The 21234-nt window shown below is 36.1% G+C and overlaps 10 protein-coding genes across 10 annotated transcripts; 4 read left to right on the top strand and 6 right to left on the bottom strand.

Moving 5' to 3' along the window:
- Nucleotides 1–573: 573 nt before the first annotated feature.
- B0P05DRAFT_461624 (Myc-type, basic helix-loop-helix domain-containing protein) lies at nt 574–1164 on the top strand (the record flags this gene model as incomplete). The annotated part of the gene is made up of 2 exons (XM_051574083.1): nt 574–900; nt 973–1164. The coding sequence occupies 2 exons, from the start codon at nt 574–576 to the stop codon at nt 1162–1164; spliced, it is 519 nt and encodes a 172-aa protein (XP_051439057.1).
- Nucleotides 1165–1639: 475 nt separating this feature from the next.
- Nucleotides 1640–2036, top strand: B0P05DRAFT_524115 (uncharacterized protein). Its single transcript, XM_051576161.1, has one exon. It carries the CDS (start codon nt 1666–1668, stop codon nt 1915–1917), a length of 252 nt encoding a protein of 83 aa, XP_051439056.1. The 5' UTR covers nt 1640–1665; the 3' UTR covers nt 1918–2036.
- A 384-nt stretch (nt 2037–2420) lies between these two features.
- B0P05DRAFT_576995 (alkaline-phosphatase-like protein) lies at nt 2421–3603 on the bottom strand (the record flags this gene model as incomplete). The annotated part of the gene is made up of 3 exons (XM_051581751.1): nt 2421–3080; nt 3132–3539; nt 3586–3603. 3 exons carry the CDS (start codon nt 3601–3603, stop codon nt 2421–2423), a joined length of 1086 nt encoding a protein of 361 aa, XP_051439055.1.
- A 627-nt stretch (nt 3604–4230) lies between these two features.
- On the top strand, nt 4231–4909 carry B0P05DRAFT_524108 (uncharacterized protein). Its single transcript, XM_051576160.1, has 3 exons — nt 4231–4320; nt 4370–4658; nt 4706–4909. The coding sequence occupies exons 1-2, from the start codon at nt 4267–4269 to the stop codon at nt 4631–4633; spliced, it is 318 nt and encodes a 105-aa protein (XP_051439054.1). The 5' UTR covers nt 4231–4266; the 3' UTR covers nt 4634–4658; nt 4706–4909.
- On the bottom strand, nt 4903–7810 carry B0P05DRAFT_583230 (uncharacterized protein; the record flags this gene model as incomplete). The annotated part of the gene is made up of 5 exons (XM_051582235.1): nt 4903–5229; nt 5274–5525; nt 5574–5696; nt 5739–7399; nt 7477–7810. 5 exons carry the CDS (start codon nt 7808–7810, stop codon nt 4903–4905), a joined length of 2697 nt encoding a protein of 898 aa, XP_051439053.1.
- Nucleotides 7811–9236: 1426 nt separating this feature from the next.
- B0P05DRAFT_524105 (uncharacterized protein) lies at nt 9237–10118 on the top strand. The gene is made up of 2 exons (XM_051576159.1): nt 9237–9534; nt 9588–10118. Exons 1-2 carry the CDS (start codon nt 9402–9404, stop codon nt 9920–9922), a joined length of 468 nt encoding a protein of 155 aa, XP_051439052.1. The 5' UTR covers nt 9237–9401; the 3' UTR covers nt 9923–10118.
- Nucleotides 10119–10447: 329 nt separating this feature from the next.
- Nucleotides 10448–11242, bottom strand: B0P05DRAFT_633878 (uncharacterized protein; the record flags this gene model as incomplete). Its single annotated transcript, XM_051583528.1, has 3 exons — nt 10845–11242; nt 10537–10805; nt 10448–10484 (listed from the first exon to the last, which is right to left on the bottom strand). The coding sequence occupies exons 1-3, from the start codon at nt 11181–11183 to the stop codon at nt 10448–10450; spliced, it is 645 nt and encodes a 214-aa protein (XP_051439051.1). The 5' UTR covers nt 11184–11242.
- A 688-nt stretch (nt 11243–11930) lies between these two features.
- Nucleotides 11931–13194, bottom strand: B0P05DRAFT_524099 (nucleophile aminohydrolase). Its single transcript, XM_051576158.1, has 5 exons — nt 13047–13194; nt 12901–12995; nt 12768–12849; nt 12383–12717; nt 11931–12337 (listed from the first exon to the last, which is right to left on the bottom strand). Exons 1-5 carry the CDS (start codon nt 13120–13122, stop codon nt 12185–12187), a joined length of 741 nt encoding a protein of 246 aa, XP_051439050.1. The 5' UTR covers nt 13123–13194; the 3' UTR covers nt 11931–12184.
- A 66-nt stretch (nt 13195–13260) lies between these two features.
- B0P05DRAFT_524095 (zinc knuckle-domain-containing protein) lies at nt 13261–13995 on the bottom strand. The gene is made up of 3 exons (XM_051576157.1): nt 13882–13995; nt 13670–13839; nt 13261–13621 (listed from the first exon to the last, which is right to left on the bottom strand). The coding sequence occupies exons 1-3, from the start codon at nt 13969–13971 to the stop codon at nt 13396–13398; spliced, it is 486 nt and encodes a 161-aa protein (XP_051439049.1). The 5' UTR covers nt 13972–13995; the 3' UTR covers nt 13261–13395.
- B0P05DRAFT_524093 (uncharacterized protein) lies at nt 13996–14691 on the bottom strand. Its single transcript, XM_051576156.1, has one exon. The coding sequence runs from the start codon at nt 14624–14626 to the stop codon at nt 14426–14428; it is 201 nt and encodes a 66-aa protein (XP_051439048.1). The 5' UTR covers nt 14627–14691; the 3' UTR covers nt 13996–14425.
- Nucleotides 14692–21234: the final 6543 nt, after the last annotated feature.

Below are 21234 nucleotides of genomic sequence, written 5' to 3'. Positions count from 1 at the left end.
CTTTCTTTTATCTTTCTTTATATCTTTCTTCACTTATACACCATGTCTGTTGTGTCTTCACCTACTACTAATAACAAAAGAAAACTATCTGCCACAGAAGAATCAGAAAACAGTGACAATGCGTCACCTAAAAAGCAACAAACAGAGAACGCCTTGACCACAAATTCTCTGCACCCTCCATTAGTGGCACTTCCACCGCCCTTAATGCAATATCCTAATGGCCAACTAGTTTCTGTTGTCCATCATCCTCAACAAGCACCTTATTATCATATGCAACCTATTTATTATCCTGTGAGTCCACAACAGCATCCTTTTATCAACACGCACCCTTCACCTATCCTTGCCCCTCAAACGGACAAAAAAGCATCGCCTCGCATTTTACCCAAGCATACCGACATGTCTCCACAAGCCCTGTATGCTACACAACAGCAGCCACAAACGCCTGTTTCACCTTTTTATCATCCATATCCATTTCAACAAATCTCACCTACATTGATGCCTTCATCATATGGTCCTAGTCGCCAAAACTCTATTTCTAGTTCACCAGGCTTGGGCCCGTCCATGCTGAGTACAATGACACCAGCAGCCACAACAGCAGATCAAAGAGAAAAAGCCAGAAAGATATCCCACAGTGCCATCGAAAGAAGACGAAGAGAACGCATCAATGATAAAATCTTTCAACTCAAACAACTGATTCCCTCTTGTGTTGAACAAGATAACCTCCACAAGATGTCTATCTTGCAAAGCGCTATTGACTATATTATTTATCTTAAAGACGTTGTCAAGAAATTGGATGAAGAAAGTGGTGGTGATCAATTACTAAAAGGCAATCACCTCAAAGTCAAGACAGCCAAATCGATGCTGCCTAAAGAAGTAGAACCGTTTACAAACCAATTCCCTGTGACACAGAGTCAAGATGAAGCCAATGAGGACGACGATGTGACATCTGAACACAAAACGAAGGGTCTAAAGCCAATCGATGTGATTAAATCTGGCACACCTATCATTTCTACTGGTGTAACGCCCTTGACTCCTCCTCAGGAACCACAAAATAATAACAAAGTATCCGAAACGCTTTGCTTATCCGATTCTCCCACTCTATCAAACAAGTCACGCATAAGTGAAGAAGCCAAGCATATGAGTTTACAAAACATCCTTTGTTGACGACATTTTTACAAAACCTGTGTAGGTCAAATAAATTTTTTTTTCCTGCTGTTCTGGAGATTTGACTATAAATACACTCACAAGGTCTCTTCTCTTTTTCTTAAAGAAAAAACAAAATGAAGGTCATTTTACTCTTGATTTATCTGTCATTTGTTTGTCAACCTGTATTGTTGCTGGTCCATTAGCTTATAGTATCTGTCAAACGGAGTGTAATGCTATTGTAGTGGCCTGCTATTCAGCGACCGGTTTTACACTTGGCACCGTAGGTATTCCTGCACTACTGCTGCTGGTGCTAGTTGTACACCAACTCCTTGAATAAAGAGAAATGCATATATCATCCAATGGCGTTTTATTTGAGTTAAACAAAGAAACTTGTCAGATAAAACAATATATACTGGTAAATTTCTAAACAATCCATGTACAATTGGTTTTAAAAAAGATGTCCTTTTACTTTTCTTTTCTTCTTCTTCTTCTTCTTCTTCTTCTTTAGTTGAACTGAACATGTTTAAAGCTGTCTTGATCTTAAGTATCATCTTGTGTATGTCTAACTTGGTTCATGCTGGGCCTGCACTCTATGGTTTATGCCAAACTGGATGCAACACACTTGTTGTTGCCTGCTATGCAGCAGCAGGTTTCGTGTTTGGCACTATTACGGCTGGAGCAGGTACTCCTCTTGTGATTTTGGGTTGTAACTCTGCTCAAGGCGTTTGTATGGCTGCTTGTGCTGCCGCTCTTCTTGCGCCAACACCCTAACTATTCCTATTGGCATATTTGAAATGTATTAGCTTCTGGTTCATCGTCGTTTCTCTTTTTCTTATCATTAGCTAGCCTTGTTTTCTAATAAATTGCCTCAAATACAATAAAACCATGAATAATCAATTTGTTCTCTTTAAAGAAAGACTGATGGATATCTCTTGCATTATTAACTTATGAAAATATCAACGCAAGGTCCTTTTTTTCTTTTCTTTTAACTCTCTCTCTCTCTTCAACACAAAGTTTTGTTTTGTTTTACTCTTTACTTTTCTCTGTTCTCAGTTGCATTTCTGCTGGTCCAGCAGCTTTTGCTATTTGTCAAACAGGATGCAGCTGTTTGTTATTCAGCCGCTGGTTTCACGTTTGGTGCTGTAACAGGAAGAGCAAGTATTCTTGCTACCATTGTTCGTTGTAGCGCTGCTATTGTATGGTAAAATGTATTGTTGTTGGTCTTTTACTAATATTTTGAATTTTAATAAATAAATAGTTTATCATATACATTTTTAAAGTGCCTCAAATACGCCGTCTAATGTTGCATTGTTCGGTGCTGGAGTCAAGTTCAATAAGCTGGTCAAGAAGCGATACATTTCCACATTAAAAAAAGGCTTGACAATCGTGCCAGCTTGATATTGGGTCAGTTTAGGTCCTCGGGCAGCAAAGATGGCTCTCATTTCAGGTGCTAAATTATCATAGCCATGAATACCTCTTGGACTATAATAAGGCTTCTTTTCTGTTGGTTTGAACTCATTGCTTCGAATGATAGAATAGCCTACGTCAGGTATTAACACAATGGGTGCAATACGCTCTGTAGCATTGTAATGGAACCGAGCAGGCATTTCTTGTCGTCTATAGACTTTGAAATGAGGGTTTGGATGAAGTTGAATGTAGTCTTGAATCTCTTGATAGATTTGATCTAAAGCGTGTGAGGGTGCATCTGGTTTGGGGCGTAATCCAAGTAAGGGCCATGCTTCTCTTTCACTCAGATAGGATTCAGACAGTGGAGACAAGATATGGTCATAAAAGATCAAACGAGATTTATCTGAAGCAGCCATACCGTGGTCACTTACTACGACAAGATGAACATGGTCTTGAAGGTTTCTTTGTTCTAAACCATCCATTAAATGCCCTATCGCATTATCCATGTCTGCCAATACACCATTCAACTAATAGAATAAAAAAGTTAAGTCTACAAAAAATCAACGGGGGGGGTTTACCTGCTTTCCATCTGGTCCTCCACCATGTCCCTTTTGATCTACTTGAGGAATATAAATAGAAATAGACTGAGGTCTTTGTTCTCTTGGTAAATCAAGCCAACTTAAAGCAATGTCCATTTTACCATGAGCAGTCGTGGCTCTTGTGTATTCAACATAATAATCAGCGCGAGTGTCTTGAATAGGCACATTGGAACCAGGCCACATTATTACAGCTGATTTTTTACCTTGATTTTTGGCTGTGATCCAAATAGGCTCCCCACCCCACCATTTAGGATCACCACTGATCTCGGGTTGTTTATGAATAAATGTTTGCTGAAAGGCAGGATCATAAAATTCATTGGCGACAATGCCGTGTGCTTCTGGGTACAATCCAGTCACTAGCGTCCAATGATTTGGAAATGTGATGGACTATGCATAACATGAGTCTATATAGAGATGATGATTGTCCACCTACAGGGAACGAAGGAGACATGTATTCTGCTCGAATACCTTGTGCTGCTATCAGATCAAGGTTTGGGGTTACTTTTCTATCTAAATAGTCGTTTCGAAATCCATCCAAAGAGATGTAAATCACAGTGGTATCAAAGTAAGTAGTTCCATTGTAATACAAGTTATTTTTCGCTTCTAATTGGCCTAGAGATTCCATTGTAATGACACCAAACAGGATCAGTACAAACAACATGAACAATGTCCTTAATGCATTCGTCTATTATTTTGTATAAGCATTTACATAAGAGCATATATATATATATGTTATACCATTGTCATGTATTGTCTCCAACAAGAAGGTCTTTGTTTCTCTTTTGAATGATACATGTCCCCATATTCACCCATGTCAATCACTTCAGTATTGCTTAATAGATTATCGTCTTCTTCATAGTCATCCTCAACATCACCAAACACTCTCTCATCAACCACAAATCCTTTTCTTGCCAAGTTATCAGACACTTGTCCTTTTGTATCTTGTGTGTTTCTCCTTGTCCTCAAAGACAATGAAGAGTCAGAATGAGTCAATCCAGGTGCAGACATTGATTTGGAAAAATAAAAGGAGATAAACCCCCTCCTCATTGAAGTGGCTCATGCAAAAGAAAATAAGCTCTTTTTTTTTTTTTTATCTCAGCCTCCCTCTACTCCAATGTCTATTAAGCGTAGTCGAACTGTACTTCACCTTGCCATTACGGAAAATACAGTATGTATTTGTGCTCATCAGGTATGCTTTCTAACAAGCATTCTCTTAGGCACTACGTGTAATACTCTATGTAGCTAAAGATAAGATTAACTGGTATAATGATCATGGTCTACACAAGTTAGTCATTGAAGCACTTTATCCTGTTATTCTTGAAAATCTTGTCAGAGATCCCTCTAAAAAGCTAAAAGAAGAGAATCGTACCATACAGAGCAAGTATAACATACATGCATACACACACATATATATAAACTATGCATTCACTCTATTTTATAGACGATGGATTTCGTATCCTCTATCGCTTTACTATGCGTAATGTACAACAGACACTCATCAAGACAGTAAGTACCATACACTCCATATGAACACTCATATGTGCTATGTATAGGCCAAAGACTTTAGTTTTTCTGAACTGGATGATGAAAAGCCTAGTATTCATGTAGACTATAAGCCATTATCGATCTATCCATATCAATTACTAGTGTCAGTGGATGACGAACTAAGCAATGCTGCTACACTTGACTCTTATTTCACTACTTTGTTATAAAGAAAATAGAATGGGGGGGGTATAAAGAACCACTCGGTTTATTCATCATCACTTATCAAATCAATCACTTCTCTCGATTCATCCAATGCACTGTCCAATTTGATCTTTTTATGAGCATTGTCTTCTTCATGATGATCATCATCGTCTTGATCTGAATCAGGATCATCCAGTTTGTTTATCTTGTATTGACTGTGGTCTTGTTTGTACTCAATCTCGACAACATTCTTACTTAGTTCTTGCAGCAAATTCTCCATCAATAAGTCACGTGCCAAATCTTCAGGACCCACCGTATGATTGCAGTGAGGACAACGCCATGCAGGAGTTCCATTCTTATTTACCAGTAAATAAGCAGATAAATCAAAGCACTGTCATCCTAAGTTATTCTGTGCCTTACACTGCACTTACTTACATCAAGATGTCGACACTTTTTACCTCTTGTAGGTTGCTTCATACGTTTCATGGTAATAGGACACTTGAGGTTGAGTTTGACAGATTCTTGTAGAATGACAAGATCATCGTCCTCTGCATTTTGCTTGTTTTTACCCAGTAAATTATCAATCAAGCGATGTCCTTCTGCTATACTCAATGTGTTGTTCTTGACTAGAGTCAATATGTGATTCTCTGTATATCTTGTATGGATCTGAATGCTAAAATAATAGGACTTTGGTCTATTTGTGAGACAACAAGAAGACGATGAAAAGCGACTTACACAGGCACATCCGTTTTGAATCAATTTAAGTGTATTTCTTCCTTCCACAATTCTGCTTGTCAAATCAAATGGTAGATCTTTTCCTACCCAATTACTGCCAGTAGCTGTATGTAATTTTTGTTTCTAGTATGTATCAGTCAACAGGTCATTCGAAATAAGCTTTACCTTTTGTAGTTTGAGTTCTTTTCCATTGAATTCTACACGTAATGTTGTTGGCCAATCACATTTACGTTCTGATGTATTATTGTACCATGCTGTAAACATAAAACTCAAAGGCAATATACCCCTTGTGTCTCCCAAGGTGATATCAGATCGAACAAACAGGCGTTTAAAGTCTTTTGGTTCAATATGAAAGTTATTATTCGTCAACACTACATCATGGACAAGTCTAAAAGGTTTCACAGCATAGCCTGTCTTGAAGCGAAAGTTGAATTGATCGGCTGCATCATCTTTGTCGTACGCTTTAATAACGACACCTCCACCTGGTAAATAAAGTGCGGTATGGTCCACAGAAGGAGTAGGTGGTGTGCCTGTGTTTTGTGATACAGCCTTTGAGACGCTCACAGGTGGAGTAGAAGGCATTTGTGCAGTAGGTGTAGGTGGTGTACTTGCGTTAAGTTGTATTTGATTATTTTTTGGAAGAGCCACGGATGACATAGTTTGCTGTACATTTTTTGAAAGAGTAGCTGGTGCAGCGGGTTTTTGTTCTGAAGGAATGACAGGTGTAGCAGGTATCGTTATATGAGCTGTGTTGGTGGACATAGCAGGAGATTGGAATTGGTTTAACGGTAATGAAGTAGAAGAAGAAGAGTGATGATGACTTGTTGTCGATGACACGCTAGACGAATTCAATAGTTGATAGACATGTTCTTGTAAGCGAAGGATTGTATTTGAATCCATTGAATTCGCTTGCATAGTATATGCATTCAACCGAGGATCTTGATGTGTATATGAATTCGTATTCGCCGTATTGGTATTGGTATTAGCAGAAGCAGTAGTTGAGTTCGTATTGTGACTAGATGAATTAGCAAAACTAGACTGTGGTGGAGTATACGCAGCTCTAGCTTGTATCATTTGCTGTTGTTGACGCTGTATCAAGTGTTGTCTTAATTGTTGTTGTTGTTGTTGTTGTTGTTGTTGTTGTTGTTGTTGTTGTTGTTGTTGTTGTTGTTGTTGTTGTTGTTGTTGTTGTTGTTGTTGTTGCTGCTGCTGCTGTTGCTTTAACTGTTGCTGTTGCTTTAGTTGCTGCTGATGCATATAATATCTTTGTTGAGCTTGTTGCATCGCTAATTGTTGTTGTTGTTGTTGTTGCTGCTGTTGCTGTTGCTGTTGCTGTTGTTGCTGTTGTTGCTGCTGTTGCTGTTGCTGTTGTTGTTGTTGTTGTTGTTGTTGTTGTTGTTGTTGTTGTTGTTGTTGTTGTTGTTGTTGTTGTTGTTGTTGTTGTTGTTGTTGTCGTTGAAGTGCTAACGGTTGTCGGTTATTATACAAAGTGTTGTTGTTTACATTCAGAATATGATTGGGAGCAGCAGCAGTCTGTTGTTGACCAAACCGAGGTGATACTGCAGGTGAAGCAATAGAAGTAGGAGATTGAGGTAATACGCCTGTATCTATCAGTGACCGCATAATAGCATTCACATCCACCGTAGGTGTAAAATTAGCCGCAGTAGGTGAATAATGAATCGTGTTGGGCGAGAAATTAGCTGTGGTAGGTGATTTATGACTAGCTGGAGAAGCAGGTGAAGTATGTCGAGACTGGATCGAATCTTCACTTGGTCTTTTTCCTAGTGCTGCTTTACTGAGGTCCATATACATTTTCTTAATTTGGGCTAACCAAAGAAATGTGTCAATATCGAGTTATATATATATATATATATATATATGTGTGTGTGTGTATGCATCTTACCTTGAGTAGGTCCTGACAAACTACTGCATTTATGACTGGCTTCTTTCAATATCTGTATACCGGACCAACGTCCATAGTCCATAGCTTTCTTATAGATAGCTTTGATACAATTTAAAAGGGCAGCTTCATTCATGGTATTATAGGCACGGTTATCGCTCAACCAAACCATCAATTCATCGCACGCAGCACCATATGTTGACAGTTCCAAAAGTTCGGCTTCTAATTGTCTTAGGCGAATATTGTTTCTAGCATAGATAGCCTTGTCTTCTTCAGACAATTGACTACAAAAGTCTGAATGGGTGTTTATGACTGCATTCTCTGTACTTGGTACCATGACTATGGAGTTCTCTTAGTTTTCTTGACGTGTTTTTTTTGGGAGATTATTTCTTTCAACTCACCATATAAATTCAAACTAATGGTTTAGATCGCTATTAGATTGAAGGTATACAACGTTTTCTAATCAAGTTCACACACAGTGTCTGTTGGTAAATCAACTGTGATAAAGAAAAAAAAAGAGTTTTAAAAAAAGAAAAGGGTTCAGCCAATGGTAACATTGCTTACGTCACTCAAAATAGGAAGAGACACACTTTGATCTTTGCACTCAACTTGTAGCATTGTCCATTACAGTGATTTACGTTTAAAATGGAAGATTACAAAGTCAAACAAGAATGTTTAGAGAAACACACAGTTCAAAGGGTATCTTATTTTCAATAGAATTGTCAGAACTGCATGCGTGCCGTCATTAAAGCTAATGAAGTGAAAAACGATAATAAGGATCAAAAAGCAAAAATATATTTATTTAAAATAGCTTTAATATTTAGACAGGATTGGATGGTATTGTCAAATAGGATTTTATTTATAATGCTTAAATGCTTGGTGTAAGTGGAATGTCTCTTAGAGTGATTCTGAGTTTAAATCAGTATTTTTATTTCAAAAACGAACATCCAAGACAAATGATAGGCTAGAAAAAAAAAAAAAAAGCATATAACACCAGGTTGTTATATCTAACAAAAAACGTTGTGTAACCAACCATACTTTGTTACCCATATCGCCTAGGGCAATTATGACCGCTTGTTTTGAATAACATTTACATCCATTTGTTATACATATTGATAAGGGACAAACTTAAATAATCGACCTTATTGGGTTAAAATTGTTTAAAAATAGCTTTATTGAGATAAATATGAAAAAATATAACTCACTTTTTCTAATCACTTGATAGTTTCAAAATAAAGAATTTAGAATAAACAAATACGTGGGATAAATATTGTTGTGAACATATAGAATATATATGCATATGATGATCTGACATTAAATAAGTCTTCATTTACATACTAAAATACATCATAATCAATTTACATCAGAAATAGGCATAAAAGAACCTCTTGTACTAAATAAGACAATGTATCTTTTAATAGATCAAGACGTATAACCGAAATCCATAATTTACATTATTTAATTAATTTAAAGTAGTCTATGATAATAGAGACTCAGTCATTTGCATGAATTCTACTACTACTTACTCCGACATCTCTTCATATATAAATACCTAGAGAATGAAGAGCTAGAAAAAGAGAGATGGATATATTTTTGGATAATAAACCTATACAAGTTCTAATCGACTTCTTTGTTTTTATCTTCTCTCTTACATCACAACAAATATAATAGTAAAAAGAAAATGACTGTCACGTGAATTTAAGTTTGTCTAGGTATATAAAATTTGTTATATCCATTTGTTATATCCATTTGTTATATCCATTTGTTATATCCATTTGTTATATCCATTTGTTATATCCGTTTGTTATATCCGTTTGTTATATCCGTTTGTTATATCCGTTTGTTATATCCGTTTGTTATATCCGTTTGTTATATCCGTTTGTTATATCCGTTTGTTATATCCGTTTGTTATATCACTGACACTTATCATGGCAAGCCACTCCGACACTGAAAATTTTTCTTTCCAGTTGCCACCAAAATACGCACCAGGAACAGACTTAATGAGTAAATGGATGTTGAATCATGAACTGGTCGTCAATCTTATTGTAAAAAGTGTTATTGGTATGCATAACAATTGTTTATCAAGAATCATATTAATTATCTAAATTGTGCAGGCGAACACGCTGAAAATGAATACAACACAAAACCCACAGAATGGACGAACTACACCAGATCAGATGTATTTTACTGTCCAATTAACCGTGCAAAAACCAAGACATTACCGCCTGTGCTTATCGAAGTCCAACACGCTGCCAATGGTGCTTTTTTCCGTCGCCTCAATGAGTATTGTCTAATGATCAGAAAACAACACCCAATATTGCCAGTGGCAGTAATCTTTTGTACTCACAATACGAGCCAGGAATTCAAGGACCTCACTTACGATTGCGAGGTAATGCCATTCTGCAAGCGAGTGTGTCAGGAACAAGACAGACCGAAGAATACTTTATAGGCAAGATGAGCTTAGCAATTGGCTAGAGAATATAGAGATATTTATTATATTATAGGTTGATAATATAACTGACGAAGAAGTAACTCAACGACAAAATAACTAAACTATTTATACTAATGTTGAGGTAGCATGTGTGATGTTTTGATAATAGAGTTATATAATAAGATGATAGTGAGACAAAGGTAGATACTTTGAGACTGTTCTATACAATTTTATTGTTGTTCCTTTTTGATTATAAATTATTCTAGCATATTTATACATAAAGAGATGTCGGAGTAAGTAGTAGTAGAGTTCATGCAAATGACTGAGTCTCTATTATCATAGACTACTTAAACTAATTAAATAATGTAAATTATGGATTTCGGTTATACGTCTTGATCTATTAAAAGATACATTGTCTTATTCAGTACAAAAGGTTCTTTTATGCCTATTTCTGATGTAAATTGATTATGATGTATTTTAGTATGTAAATGAAGACTTATTTAATGTCAGATCATCACAAGTAGAATGAGTGAATGTCAGTGACTATAGATCCATTGCAGTTGCCATCAAGAAAGACGCACTTTGTTGTGAAATCCAAGTCAGTTTGCTGCCACTTTTGTACCCAATCGTACCTTTGTTGAATCTTTTCTTTGCTGTTTCTTTCTACAGGCTGGAATTGTGCCTGCTTAATAGATAGATTGCACTCAGTTGTCATAAAGTTATAAATAGTGCTACGAGAAGCATTAAGATCCGCAAAATTTTGTGTTAAACTTTCTGCCACTTCAGTTACAACAGCAGAAGGATTCTCATCAATATAATTCAAAACAAATTGCTTATGCTCCTCACCGAGAATACGACGCCGACCTGACTTTTTCTTCTTCTCGAAGATGCTTTCAGGGCCCTCGTAATAACTTTTAACTCATCTCTGTGCTGCTCGGACATGGATACCCAATTGTCTTGCAGCAGCAGCAGCAGCAGAAGCATTCAAGCATTTGCTAAAAAATAAATGAAAAAATCGAGTTTTATCTTCATCAGAATAAACTGTATAGCAGGGTTTGTTGCATTGCTCCATATAAACATTCTCACTGCTCCTCTCATCCGCAACGGCACGCATTACAGGATTATGAGGTCTCTCAGGAGGTTTATTCGCTAGGAATTGAGTACGAGAACTTATTGTTTCGATAGCGAATAACTCCTCGTCAACAACAAGATCCATGGGCTCAACTCTGTTTTCATCAACAACATGCCCTTGTCCATCTTCATAAAAAAAACATTGCATATCCCTTCTGAATGTCTGTAAAACAAATTATAATAGGAAAAGGAAACGCAAAAGGAAGCAATGAAGAAATTGTGCCTCTTTTATAAAAATAAAATGCCGAGAATTTTTATTGGATTATTACTAAACGACAAGTAAAAATAAACGGGGAGCAGGACACATGAACGCGTCTTTATTTGTATCAGTCGACATCATTGTTGGACACGAAGATTTTTTGCAAGACATCAAACTCAAAATCAGTGACTTTACTTTCTCGAATGACTGTAACAGTCATTAAATGTGTTACTATCTCAAGTAATGAAAGTAATTATACAACAAGTTCCCCCCAAAAGGATTATAGATGAACACTGTGAACTGTGTAGAATAAAAGCTCAAGTTGTTTATTTAACAAAAATAACATTTGGTATTGGTTGGCCATATTGTGCAAAATAATAAATGCAATGACTTGAAGCAATTATGCAATTGACAAAATTATTCAATTACCACCTCATATAAGTATTTTACATAGAGTGTTAATCTTCTTGTAACCTAATGTAAGATGAATAAACATGATTTATTGCGTAAAATGCCTGAGGCATTGCCTTAGATCATATAAATTAGACATGTAAAGCAAGTTGATCCTTAGTAGATGGCCAAGTCTAAATGCATATGAACTTGTCAAAAAAAAAAAAAAAGGTGTATTTTACAGTAGTTTCTGAGTACTGGAAAAACAGTCATAAAATAACAAGCGACATTTTATTACTTCAAAAAGTAGTAACGAACTGTCCCAGGCAGCACTAAATAAAGGTTTTATGGTTAATGTTAATAGTGAATAGCCCATTCTTGTTTGACTATATCATACTATCTTGAATTTTAAACGTAAATCACTGTATTTGAGTAAATATCAATCTCAAAAGAATAGATCAATAGTACAAAAAAACACAGCTGTTTATCCATCACTTGTCCATTGAATAAAAAACGAAATGAGCTTTGTATACATCCTATTTTATTTCAAACACGAATGTTTAATCCTTTTCAACAATTCTTTGTAAGTGATCCTCAATCTCTTCAGTTGATAATGTACGGAAATCAGTGTCGTCTTTATGAACAATACCAACTTCAATCTCAGTTGCTTTAAAGTCGACAGCCAATACTGTGGATAATGTCGTGATGGCCAGCTAGTACACAAGCGTTAAAAATAAGATATCTTATTCTTTACTTACTTCAATGGTATCTTCCATGTTCAATTCAGGATTCTTTTTCAATTTCTTTTCCAAATGGTTCAATGATTCTTGTTGTTTAGCACCAGCTGAAGTTGCTTTGTAACCCACATAGTAGCCAGCAGGATCACACTTGTATAATTGAGGTCCTAATTCATCATCATAACCAATCAAAATCATAGAGACACCATAAGGTCTCATGGCTGCTTGTTGTGTGTAGACTTGATTGATGTTGGCAACACGCTTAGCAAGCATATCAGTAGGGATTTCATAACCATATTTGTAACGGAATTCAGCAGCTTCTTGACGTGCTCTTGTCACTTGAGAACGAGCATCGGCTTTGATCATGAATCAGTCATTGCAAATTATCAATGCTATGTTTACTTACCAATCATGCCTGTCATGACACAACCAATTTTGGGTGTTAGCTTAAAGACGTGTGTGATAGTAGAAGGATCCAACAACTTGTCCTATAGATAAAGCTAAGTACATGACGTATAAGACTAAAGAGTGTTACTTACAGGTACTTTTCTTTGAGTGACAATCACACAACCATCACGTCCACGAACACCAATAGAAGTAATACCACTGTTGGAAATTGCCTTGAAAGCATATTCTATATCATGTTAAGCCCATCATTATCAAATGACTCCTTTTTTCTATTTACCAACTTGGTATAATCGACCTTCAGGAGAGAAGATAGTAATATGACGATCGTAACCTGCACCAGATCCACGGCTCATTGTTTTAAAGAAATAAAGAAAAAAAAAAGACGTATTGAACTTGACCTTTAGAGACGCGCGTTACTTATGTTACCAAAAAGAAAAAAATAATGACGTCGAACAAAATTGAAAATCAGATTAGATCAATGCATTCAAAAGGTGAATAGCTGAAGCAGTAACCTTCCTTATCATCCTCTTTTTGAGATATGCACACTTCTTTATTATTATAGAATAAGGATCAAATATGTGGTCATTTCTATTCTGCTTTCATATCAAAAGAGGTATTTAACGAGATCAATGACGAGAACGCTTTGTATTTCTTTTTTTCTTTCTATCTTCACTGTCACTGCTATAAGATTCACTGTCACTTCCACTGCTGCTACTACTACTTCCACTACTGCTGCTACTACTTCCACTTCCACTACTGCTACTACTACTGGTAATACTTCCACTACTACTACTGGATACACTACTATCACTTTCACTTCCAGAATCACTATCTGATGAAGAAGAGGACGATCTATTACACCATGAGTTCCATGACAAATTAGATGATTATTTTGCTTACCTTGATCGTCTTCTCTTTCTTTTACGCTCTTTCAAGAGTTTGTCCGCTAAACCGCGTTTATCTTGAAATTCTTTAGGTAGTTCAGGTTGAGCGAGTTTGATGGGCTTCTTGAGTTGTTGTGTGCGTGTAGGTCTTACTTTATAACTTCTATCTTTTTTACATTCATAGGTCTATGATGATTAAATATTGTGACATAACTCAGATAAACATACCCAATGACCATGTTCTAAACATCGTTGACATTGTGTTGAAGTAGATGCTTTAGGGCCCTTAGAATAATATCGTGGACCTGTTCTGTACATGATAAAGAAAATAAAAGCAGAAGAACGAGAAAGATATAAAAAAAAAATTGATGTTTTCAAGGCAAAGTCACACATAGGTCTTTATTATGATGATGTCTCAGGTAATAGAATGCCCTAGGATATACAGTGTCCATTAATGCAGGTTTGCCCTGGTTTGCATCTTGCGTGGGTGATAGTACCGTGCCCTACAAAGGATCCACATCGATCATTATGAGCTATATCTGCTTTTATTGTTTGAAGACACATAGACGCAACAAGAAAGAGTAAGATATTGACGTATTTCATATAGTAAAGAAGAAAGGGAGAAATAGAAAGAAATAGGCGTAGATATATACATGTTTTTGGTCAGAATTAAGGAGTATTTTGTACATTGATCTGCATGTTAATCATTTCAATGCACAAAGTTAAATACCTTGATTATTCAACTAATAGAAACAAGACATGAAAGAAGTATTTAATTCTCTAAACAAGAGTAAACATATGAGTATCTAAAATGCTTTAATATTATCACAAAGCAATAGAATCCTAGTAACTGATACTGACCAAGCTCAGTCTTTGACGATATGCATAATGTTAATAAGAAGTCTTTTGAGAGAGTAAAATCACAAATGTAATATAGGATAGCATAAAAAAAAACAAAGTAGTACGTTGACATATAAGTACGTACAAATGGTATGATCAATATAGATAGACAATAAGTAAGCACAAACCCTCTTGGCCCTTTTTTTTTTTTTTTTTTTTTTTTTTTTTTTTTTTTTTTGCTCTTCGATAGACTACATAGTAAACTTTTTGTTGTTCTAATATGGCTCTCGTTTAACAACATTCTTCAATAGGACTTTCTTTGCCGAGTTTGTTCTAATTGATTTGAAACTCTATGCCTTTTTTTTATAGCTTTCTTTGGCAGCTCAAATTGCATCTTTTCCTAGTATCCTGATTTCTTACAACATACTCATCTTGAATCTATAAAAGAATATCAATGCCATTACCCCCATTGTGACATGTGAAGTTGCGAGTTGATGTATTGATGTCTTTATTGCTATTTACCATTGACTACAAATTTCGATGATGCTTTCGCGACTATTATTAAATTCCTTATCATCAAATAGTTCCAAAGTCAACTCAATAATCGTATTCAGTAAAATTATGATTGTAGGCTTTAAATCATACATTATCTTCACTTTGCTTGCACACATAATAAAGTTGGTCAATGTTGCGTCAATTCCAATCTCATCTCTTTATTTCAATTCTTGATCTACTATTAGTAGACCTTCATTTATCTTCACCTCCTATTATTCATCATTACAGACTTGATCAGGCTTCAGGCAGAGTTAAAAACTAGTTTTTGTTGTTGGTTGTATCTGTCACTAAATCGTTCTTTCAGTAAAGAGAATATTGCTACTCTAGTTCATCATTATCGTTCAGTTAAACTTTTATCGTACCTTTACTGCCGCATGTCATTTAGTTTAATTTGCTGGTCATTCTTGGCCAAAAAATAAAATAAAATAAAATAAAATAAAATAAAATAAAATAAAATAAAATAAAGAAGCTTAGAGCATGAAAGGGTGCCATTGTGTATAACTCTCTGAAGCCTTCAGAAATTAGATGACTAGCTGACTCAAACTTTCTCAACAAGATTTTGTCGGGCAACTTGCGTTGATGCAACAGAAGGTATAAAAAAAAGATCAAGAAACAACTTCTACACCATAAATAAGCATAAACATAGCTGGCCAATGATAAGCCTTTATTTTTATGGTCAATAGCAAGCCTTCGTTCTTTTTGGCTCGTGAGCGTGTGCCGTTTGTTTACTGGATTCTCCAGAGAGTTTTTTTCTTTCATCTTCTTTTTCACAAGTTGTCTGACCTTACATGAGTATCTCTTCCCTCGCTTGGAGATGGAAGCTATGAGGTGCGGAAAGATATTGAAAGGCTTCTACATGGATTATTTCTAAGCTATGTCCGTATGCCGCACATTGTTACGAAGTCCTCTCCCTTGAATGACCCCATACACACAATTGGTCTTAAAAAGCAATGTCCTTCTTTTAAGTATGGGCTGACGCATAGGCAGGATGGCTGCTCTAACGTCAGAGGGAAAAAGAGAAAGGTTTTGCGTACTTGTGTCAATCAGGGTCTCCTTCATGGCCAGCTGATATGTAGTATCTCCACATTGCCTCGCGGAACGTTCAGGTATGATTTCGCCTACAGCTCGCTGACACTCTTCTTTTTTTTTGTTAGACTGTGGCACTCGCCCCTTGCTATCGCTCCTTTTGTTATTTGTTGGGTGGAAGGATGTGTACAGAGTTGGTCAATTTGATGGTATGCTCAAGCAATCCAAGCCCTTATTTATTTCTGCAATTGTCTCCTCTCCTCTCCTAATTTGTTCCCAAGACCTGCTTGTTACTACAACGTTGCTCTTTAGAAAGTTTTTTTCAGTGTTACAAGTATTGTCTAAACATAATTGTTAATACCGAAATCACTAGAGTAAAGGCGGATTATCCTAGTCTATCTTAAATCCATGAACACAAAGACTTAATCTGAATATACGTTCGCTTATAATTAAGTTAAATCCCACAGTGGCCAAAAATTATCTTATATAATATAAGAAATGACATGTGTGATTTCATAATATTATCTAAAAAATATATATCATCTATACATTTATATAAATCTTTATGCTTTGAAGATATGTTATAGCAGAGCAGAATAAATAGGCGTAACTGTAGTAAAATAATTAGGGATTATTGCCCCTCAAGAGAGTTATTTTATAGATTTGTATAACTTTATCTTATATCAGAAATTTATTTTCTGAATCTATGAACTTCTATATGGCATCAATGTAATTCTATACTCTTTTATATATTACTATATGCATACGAAAAAATTTGTTATCATATTGTTTGTTTCTCTCTTAAACCATGGTAAATATTTATAACATCAGATAACAACGTCTTTATTGAATTTATATAGAGTATTTTCAGCACATTTTTATAGTTCTATATAGGTTTGTATATAAGCTTTTATTTAAATAGTTAGGTATACATATAATCTATCCTTGTATGTAGAAGTAAACTTGCTAAAGCACTAGGCCTGGGTAGAGCGGAGTGGTATGCTTTGTCATGCAGAAATAGACCATTGATTTCATGGAGAATCTTGCTGATTTAACTTACCTTTGGATATTACTTTAGAAACCTTGCTACATAGACTAAGAAATTCAACTAGTTAGGGATAGAGTAATAAGCACATTTCAATACTTTCAGACACCAAGATAAGCTGTTTCCTTTTAGCCTTGTTATCTAAAGAAGACTACTAGAAAGAGTTTAATTTAAAGTTAAAGACAACAGCTTGATTATCTTATCTAGTCTACTTTTTTTTTTTTTTTGCTGACTTAAATTGTTTCGAATAAGGTGAAGAGCATCCCTTAGAAATAAAGTCTACAAAGGGACATCCTGTGCTCTAATTGAGGATAATCATCCTCATCAAAGTAAATGACGACTTTAATCGGTATCACTAGAAAGTCTGAATTGAAGAGTAAGAAAAAGAGAAAAAGAGAAAGGGTGAGGTCAGAAAAAAATTGCAAACACATAGTTAGGTGGTAATGAGTTCATATGTTTCAAAGCAGTGACTAGTCAATGCAAAGTAGATCATGGCCAAGTAAGTGAACTGTCGATACTCTACGTTTGCCAATAAAATTTCAAATCTTTTAGCATAATAGAAATTCAATAGCTTTATTTAATCAGGTTAAAAACTCTGATATGGTCTAAAAATAAAACCTTACGTTTTGTAATCTTGCAATTAACTTTATAATAAATAAAAAATAAACAAAGTGATAAAAAAAGAAAGAAAAGAAACTAACAAAAGACATTTGGCTTTATTAGATTAGCAATACGGGGTTTATTATTTGGGCGAGAGCTTCTTTTCAGAAATAGCCAATCATACTCTCAAATTGGCTTTTGTCAATGATCTAAGGTACGCTGAACAGCCATTCAAAATTATAAGCTATCTTGAACCATTGATAAGAGTCAATAATAAACTCCAAAAATAATATCCAAAATAGGAAACAACTTCTACATTTTTCATGAGATAGCGGTAAGATGGAGTTATGCATGGAAACTACCATGGTTGTGAGCAATTTGGTTTTTTCTACCAATTTTCTACATGCCCATGCATATCTACAATAGAGTATTCGCCTTTTTCCTTGATGCGTTGACATAAAAATCATGAAAAGAAAAGTCTCATTCTACATCCATATAAAATATTTACTCCCAATACATTTGTCTATAAATTCATATAGTTTATTTATATTATAGATGATATATGGTTTTAGATAGCCATTTTTAGGATAACATATTTTATTTAATATAATAATGTTTCTCATATTATAACCACTATATATTTTTTTTGTAGTTGGATTTTATTTACAATATTATTGATTAGTCACACATCGCAGAGAGGTGGGACGTCGAAAAACAGGAGTAAAGAAAGACGAAGTAAATATCATACAATGATCAGGGCTATTTTAGCAAGGAGTGATTTTTTGTAGCTAAGGCTACCTGGTAAATTGTATCTGAAATGATACAAGAATGTTCAAAAGCAACCTGGTTAAGAATCAGGTTCCAATAGGATTTCCAGATATTCCATTGAGCTATCGCAACGATGGATACAAGTTTGGAGCGGTTTGTAATGGCAGGCGGAAAGGCTTGAAGAGTGAGGACCTTGTGGAGGGAGGACGGAGTAAAGTATACCAGAGGGTAGTAGCAGTTTAGTATTTCCAACCAAACACTCCACTTGGTAGAGCAGTGGGCTATGAAATGATCGTACGATTCCGGTTGTGATTTGCACAGCCGACAGACAGGAGTAGAGACAGTATCAATCTTGAAAAGTTCGGACGCAGTGGGCAGTTTCTTGTGAAGCACACGATACCACAGTGTTCTAGCCTGAGGGAGCATTGGAGTCCTCCAAAACAGAGAGAGTGAAGTATGAGAAGCCTTTATTTGTGATTTAGCTTTGTCTTCATAAGGATGCAGGCAGAAATCCCTAGAAGTGAAAGAGCGCCACAATCTTGTGTCAGTTAATTGCTTGGTCAAAGCATCATAGATAGATACAGTAGATGGTGTTACATCTTGTGTAATATATTGCCACAGGAAAGATTGAAGTTTTACTGTTCGTCTACGAAGAACGTCTATAAAGAGCTGATGGCACAATCCTGGTAATGTCCCATATTCATGGCGAACCTTCAGGCGTAACCGGTTACTCTGTTCGTCAAAGAGGAAGAAGAGAGATGCTGGTACTTTTGAATGTCGATGAAGCCAGTGGTTCTGAGGTACCTCTTGAAACATGTTAATTAGCGGAAAATAAAGCAAGTTGGCAAGAGGCACATTATCAAGTTTGAAGTTGATACCAAAGTGATCAAAGGCAGCATAAATACCATTGACAACTGAAGTGGGATGACAAAGGTCATGACGGCGAAGAGCTCTAGAGAAAAAGGGTAGCAATGTATTGTCAGCATCCGGAGACATGATGCCAAAATGTTCTGTCATAAGCACTCGGAGCTGAGGTGTTAGATTAGACGAACTAAACAGAGTAAAGACCCATCTCATCTGCAGCACCAAGTATTGTGTGATAGGGTTGAGGGCTCCTACACCACCTTGATTCTTAGGGAGACATAACTGGTCAAAAGAAACATAAGGAAACTTCTTTTGCCACACGTAAGCATAGATAATCGAACGAAGTTCATTCAGAAATCGCTTAGTAGGCGCAAACAACCGCAAGCAGTACCAAATTTTGGATAAAATCAAAGTGTTGGCAACGGTAGCTCTTCCTTGAAGCGAGAGGTAACGCTGAGAGTAACCATGAACCCGTGTACGCACTTGTTCCAATAACATATCCTGAACACGATTCCGTTGAGAATTCGTGTATGGCATATAAAAGCCAAGGTATCGAAAAGCAGAAGGGGAATGATGGTGGTAGTATGTTTCGATATCGTGACTCAAAAGCAAAGATTCCCAAGATTCTGACTTGACTCCACTCAGTGAGAAAGCTTCCTTCTTGTGCTTGTTAAATCTTGCATTTGATACAGCACTATACTTAGTCAAGTGATGTTGGAGACGCATAAAATCAGTGGAATCCTTGACAAACACACAGATATCATCAGCATATGCGATGCACTTGATCTGTTGAGATGTAGTGCTCATTGTCGAGACATAACCTTGGTATGTGGGGTCTTGCTGGATTGAAAGGATCAGCGGTTCCAAAGCGATGTTGAACAATAAAGGGGACAAAGGATCGCCCTGCCTTAACCCACGTTGCTGATGTACTGGATCCGTAAAGGATCCGTTGACATTGATTGCTATTGAGTTATCAAAGAACAAATTATAGATACTCTGTATAAATAAGGTAGGAAAGCCTAGGGACACAAGAGCTTGTTGAAGATATGTTGGTAATACTCGATCATAGGCTTTCTCCTGGTCGAGAAGCAAGCCTACACCTTGATGATGTTCATATCTTGCTTGTTGTAGAACCAAGTGGACGTACATCCCATTTTCGCCAATAAAACGTCCTTGGATGAAGCCCTTTTGAAGCGGGTTGATAATTCGATTCATTATAGGAGCTAGAGGTTGGGTAATGAGCCTTGTGAAAATTTTACCATCACAGTTGATCAATGAAATTGGTCTCCAATTTTTTAATTCTGACAAATCGCCTTTCTTGGGTAGCAAGCGCACTCTGATTTCCTTCCATGACTGAGGAAAAATTCCTTTTATCATGGCATCATTGTATATCTGGAGTATCAGGGGCTTCAAACAAGGAAAACCAAACAAGAGTTGAAGGTATATATACCCTAGTCCATCACTACCTGGGCTACTTTGTTTTGGACTACGCTTTGTCATTCTGACAATATCCTCCCAATCAAATTCCATTTGGAGCAGATTTGCTTCATCCTGATTAATTTTACTTGGAAAGTGAATATTACCTAAACACTCTTGTATTTGATTCATAGGTATTGCATCAATCGCATATAGGTCTTTATAAAACCGTTGTACTATATTCTGCATTGTCGATTTGGTGGTATGTACAATTGTTGGTGTTTCAGAATTGCTATCTTTGAAGCCAGACATATATTGTTGGACTGTTCGACTCTGATGTATTTTTTTCAAGTACCCAGCATTGCACTCACCATTCTCTTGCCAGCGAAGACCAGCCTTTAGAATAGCTATTTCAGCCAGCTCTTGTTGTAGTATCTGTAGCTCATTGTCAATAGGTGGAATTACCA

This window comes from Gilbertella persicaria (genome assembly GCF_025201335.1).
Source record: "Gilbertella persicaria strain CBS 190.32 chromosome Unknown B0P05scaffold_3, whole genome shotgun sequence".
NCBI lineage: Eukaryota > Fungi > Mucoromycota > Mucoromycetes > Mucorales > Choanephoraceae > Gilbertella > Gilbertella persicaria.
This window is presented reverse-complemented; position numbering and strand designations above follow the sequence as displayed.